Below are 5,229 nucleotides of genomic sequence, written 5' to 3' on the forward strand. Positions count from 1 at the left end.
TATATAGCCAAAAATGGTGCCACTGATACATGTAGCAAGAAATTCAACATGTCCTCCACTCTACTTTCTCTTCAGCCAACATGACCACATATTATGCTTGTTATGATTTTCCTGCTGTCTGTATCTTTCACCAAGTCTTATATTAAAGCCCCTTGCCTAGGTAACAGTACATATTTCAACAAACAGGCACCCTTCATATATTCAACCAGATTATTATGTGAAATTCATTCTATAATATCTGCCAAATAACAGTGATTTTATGTTCTTTTCCTAATTCATCCTTTCCCATCCTTTTCCTCGTACAACACTCCTGTGTTTTAAAGTACTTCAGAACACAGAAACATAAGCATATTATGCATCCTTTAATGATGAGGATAGGTCCTGTGAAATGCAGTATGAGGTGATTTCTTCGTTGTGTGCACACAGAGAGTGCATATACACAAACCTAGATGGTATAGGTCCATCACTCCACGTGGTCTCCTATCCTGATGGAATGATGAGACGTAATGAACACATGATGTGTAAATCTGCTGCCAGTGTGACACAAAATATTTTACTGCAAAAGAATTTGTATAGTAGTAATACACACTAAACATGATAAAAATAAACATATAAACCAGTTAATCATTTATCATTGTCAGTACTGTATATTGTGCACAAGTATATGCCTTATACTTTCATACAACAGGCAGCACAGTAGGTTTCTTTATATGAGTATCACCCTAAATGCATGAGTAAGTCATTCCCCTGATGTGAGAATGGCTACATCATCAGGTGATAGGAACTTTCAGCTCTATTATAATCTTATAGGACAATATTGTCTATGTAGTCATTTGTTGATGGAAATGTTATATAATGCTGGCTACACTACAGTTTAAAATAATTTAAGTCCCACATTGACATTTCAATAATAAGTGAAATTATGCACCACTTACTATTTGCCAAGTATGTTCCCTTCTGTGCTCTTTACAGACACACACCACACACAGTTACTTTACCTACACACATACCCAATACCACACTTAATCTTTACAACAATCTTATGATAAAAATAAAATAAACATATAAACCAGTTAATCATTTATCATTGTCAGTACTGTATATTGTGCACAAGTATATGTGTGGGTACTTTATTTTCTTTTTAATTTTTTATGTATTTAGTACAGGGTCTCACTACACAGACTAGATTCATAGTAATCCTCCTGTTTTCAGCCTCCCAAGCGCCGGGATTACAGGAGTGTGTACCATGCCCAGTCTCAGTAACCATCTCAGCAAGCCCCAGGGGTTTGCTGGCACAGCATGCTGGGGATCAAACCCCGGCGGCTACGCTCTGCCTAAGCAGGCACTGTAATCCTTGGTACTTTTAAATAGCTCTACTTCACAAATAAAGAAATGAAAGTACAGAACTTCTAGCAAGCCAGAATACTGACCACTTAAACACTAATGCATCATCCAAACTGTATAATTAATGCTACTATGACTATGAGATATTTATTCTCAACTGCAATAACAAGAATGAGTTTCTTTAAACCACAAATTTTATCTTATTTTTTTCTTTTTTTTTTGCGGAACCAGGGATTGAACTCAGGCCCTTGCACTTGCCAGGGAAGCGCTCATTCCACTGAGCCAACTCCCCAGCCCCGCACAAATTTTAAATTCTATAAGAAACACTAAATCTCTCAGAGCAAATCCCTGAGAAATCTTCATGTCAATTTTTATGAAAAGAAATTTGCACACAATCATAGGCAATCCTGTTTTAAAGAGTGAGGTTGAGGGATCTTTCACTTTTTTTTTTTTTTTTTTTGTATTTTAGGGAAGGGTCTACAGGGTGTTCAGGGTCTCACTACTAGATCGGACTCACAGTGATCTGCCTGTTTATAGCCTCCCAAGAGCTGGGATTACAGGCGCATGCCAACATGCCCCGTCTCAATCTCTGTCTCAGTGTGCCCTGGGGGCGGGGCTGGCTCCGCAGGCCCAAGGATCCAATCCCCTGCTCCAGCACCTGCTTACAGGTTCTTCAATCTGCTGAGCTATTTGGCTGGCACTTAGAAGTTCAGAAGGATTTGTTTTTTTGTGATTTTTTTGGCCGGCTCAGGATGCCTTAAGGGCAGATCTCGTAAGGCAGGAGTATGTGAAGATCAAACCACAGAATCCTGAACATGACTACTTTGCTTAAACAAGCACTTATACAACTGAGCTGATAGGCAGGCCCCCCAGTATCTTTCACTTCTAATGCCTGCTGCTTTATTTGCCGAAAGTAGCTTTCTGTCTCCTTTCAATTTTGTGTTTCTTTCAAATAAAGTGTCTTATTTTTTAAAAAGCAGGTCATTGCAACATCCATTATTTAGCTATATACAATCTGTATATATCAACAGATGTGCTTTTAAACCCAAAACTAAATATCAAGATCTCCATGTACTAAATACTAGGTGTTCACAAATTATAGCAATCCTATTTTCCAATTATAACCTCTTCTTTTTTCATTAGCTCAGGACATTCACTTACTAACATCCTCTTTATTCTATTAATTACTCAGCCATTCTCTTATTCACTTATATACTAAATACTTCTAATATTATGCTAGGCATGTAACAAATACTTATTGAGTGACAGCTATGTTAAGTGTAGAACTAGGTAAGAGAGATACAATTTATAAGGTAAATTGTTTTCCTAAATATACCGGTTACGGAGTATTGCAGCAGCCAATTCTCCTCTGTGTAGATGATCCATCACCGCTAACAGCTGGATAATGACCTGTTCAAGAGGAAAAGAAGCCAATATTTACTATGAAAATCAATATTGGAACTATCAAACTTTTGCTACTTTGGTAGTATTTTTATATTTCATTATTAAAGGGAAATATACACCCATGCACCTAATTTCCATACTATATCTTATGAAAATTAAGAAAGTGAATTTTTTTGCTCCTTGTTTTGCTGTTTTCCGCAGCCATTATATGTTGTGCCTCTGCTATGTGTCACACTGCCTTAGAGCCAACCAAATATGGACTGAAACCTCCACAAACTGTGTGCTAAATAAACTTTTCCTTCCTTAAATCTTAACATCAAGTATTTTTTCTCAGCAACAAAGGAAAAGTAACCAAGACACACCCCAAAGCAAGAGCAAGAAGTGTATTGAGAAAGCTAAACTAAGATAGATCACAAACACCTGGAATGCACTTGGTGTTTCTAAAACACTATCATGTTCAACATTAGCTAAAGAACATTCCGAAAATCTGTGTCCAGCAAAATTTACTTGGCTGGCTATGTAAATAACTTTGTGCCTATGGGCTTGAGATAGATGCCAAGGTCACCTAGAATGCATAAAGGTAATTACAACCACGATGGATACAGTCATGTCAAGCTGAAAACAGAGCTATTCGATCCCTTTGGATCAAACAATACCCCTTGCACCCAAATTTCCAGGTCTAGGGAAGTCCCAATAAAAATTTCCATATTATAAACTCACTGGGCGGGACCTACTATTGGTCCCAGCCCAGGTGCAGCATGAAAGAGACCCTCTTCCACCCCCTTGGGACGCCCCCTACCACTCCATAGCACCTTCCCCACCCCACCTACCGAGTAGGAATTTCTGCCATGTTCCAGGAACCCCCAGACCCAATCCTAACCCAGGCCCTGTGAGTGTGTGGGAGAGCTTCCTGCTACCCTGCGCCTGCGGGACCTAATATTGGTCCCAGACCAGGCAGAGCACGGGTGAGACCCTCCTCCAACCCCTTGGGACTGCCCCCACCACTCTGCAGCACCTCCCACATCCAGCCCACCATGTAGGAATTTCTGCCGCGTTCCCAGAACCCCCAGACTCAGTACTAACCCAGACCTGGTGAGTGTGTGGGAGAGCTTCCACCTACACTTCGCCAGTGGGACTTACTACTGGTTCCAGCCCAGGCTCAGCATGGGTGAAACCCTCTTCCACCCCCTTGGGAAGCCCCCCATTAATCCGTAGTACCTGCACACACCCTGCACACAGGGTAGGAATTTCTGCCACGTTCTGGGAAGCCCCAGATCCAGTCCGGGCCCAGGCCCGGTGAGTGTGTGGGAGAGCTGCCTCTCCCCGCAACTTCACTGTGTCCCCTCCAGGCTCAGCTTAGGCCTGCCATACAGGGCTGAGGTAAAACCCTTCAGCTGCAATCACTGCAGAGAGTGTAGAGGATAGAACCACCCAGCTAGTCCAGAGGCAGAAAATCTTGCCAGAGGGGCACAACAGGCTCACCCCCAAGGGCAGCAGCAGGAAGGAACTGAGCACAGCAGCCAGAACCAAGCCAGGCACAGCTGGATAAATCCAAACTTTGTAGATCTGCACCTGAACTTCAGTATGTGCTAAGGTTATAACCGCAACAAAGATCTACAACAAAGGTCAGAAGACAGTGCTACACAACATGATGAGAAGGAACAAAATGCAACCTCAGAACTCAAGCACAAGTGTAACAAGTGCAGAGGACACTAACACAGAACAAATTGGTAATCACACAGCCGAAAGCAATGAATCAACGGCTTCTAAAATAAAGAAACAGCTGCAGAAAGATATAAAGGAACTCAGATTGAAAATAAAAAAAAGAAATCCCTGAATTAATAACATCTGCAGTAAAGAATCAAATACAAAAACATATAGAGGAAACCCAGTGCCCACCCAGAACGATTACAGAGGACACAAGCTTGGCTCAAATGCATGAATTAATAGCGTCGATAGTAAATAAGCAATAGCAGAAAGTTATAGAGGAACTCAGCGGAATTCTTTTCTGTAATAAAAAATAATTCTCAGAACTCATAGCATTTAAGTGAAGAAGCAAGCACAGAAACATAGGGAGGAAATGCAATCTGAAAAACAACACTGGAGTGAAAGAATTTATACTGCTTCTAAAGAAGATATTGGGGGGGCCTGCCCCTAAAAAACAAAAAAAAAGAAGATATTGATAAAAAATATAGAGGAGATTAGAAAAATGACGGATTCCTTGAATGAGCAACACAGGAAAGAAATAGATCGCATGAAGCAGAATCAAAGAGGAATAGAGGAAAAGAAAATCTCTATCACAAGTTTGCAAAACCGTTTAAATGAAAGTAAAGACAAAGTTTCAGATCTTGAAGATGCTGGTGCAGCTAGTGAAAAGGTAAGAAAGAACCGCTTAAAAACAACGAGGATGCAGGAAAGAATAATCCATCACCTGCAAGATGATGCAAAGATGAACAATGTGAGACTAATAGGCATCAATGA

General features: G+C 40.7%; 1 protein-coding gene across 2 annotated transcripts in view; it reads right to left on the reverse strand.

Moving 5' to 3' along the window:
* Klhl13 (kelch like family member 13) overlaps positions 1-5,229 on the reverse strand; it is a 260,780-nt gene that overhangs the window by 176,050 nt on the left and 79,501 nt on the right. Inside the window, exon 2 of one of the 2 annotated variants that reach the window (XM_004645684.2) lies at positions 2,681-2,754. In XM_004645684.2, coding sequence (XP_004645741.1) covers positions 2,681-2,730 — 50 coding nt within the window. In that variant the 5' untranslated portion in view covers positions 2,731-2,754. Of the gene's footprint in view, positions 1-2,680; positions 2,755-5,229 lie in introns of those variants that run through there. The other variant, XM_023706031.1, reaches the window with a different exon arrangement.

Source organism: Octodon degus, unplaced genomic scaffold (assembly GCF_000260255.1).
Source record: "Octodon degus isolate 3935 unplaced genomic scaffold, OctDeg1.0 scaffold00236, whole genome shotgun sequence".
Taxonomy (NCBI): domain Eukaryota; kingdom Metazoa; phylum Chordata; class Mammalia; order Rodentia; family Octodontidae; genus Octodon; species Octodon degus.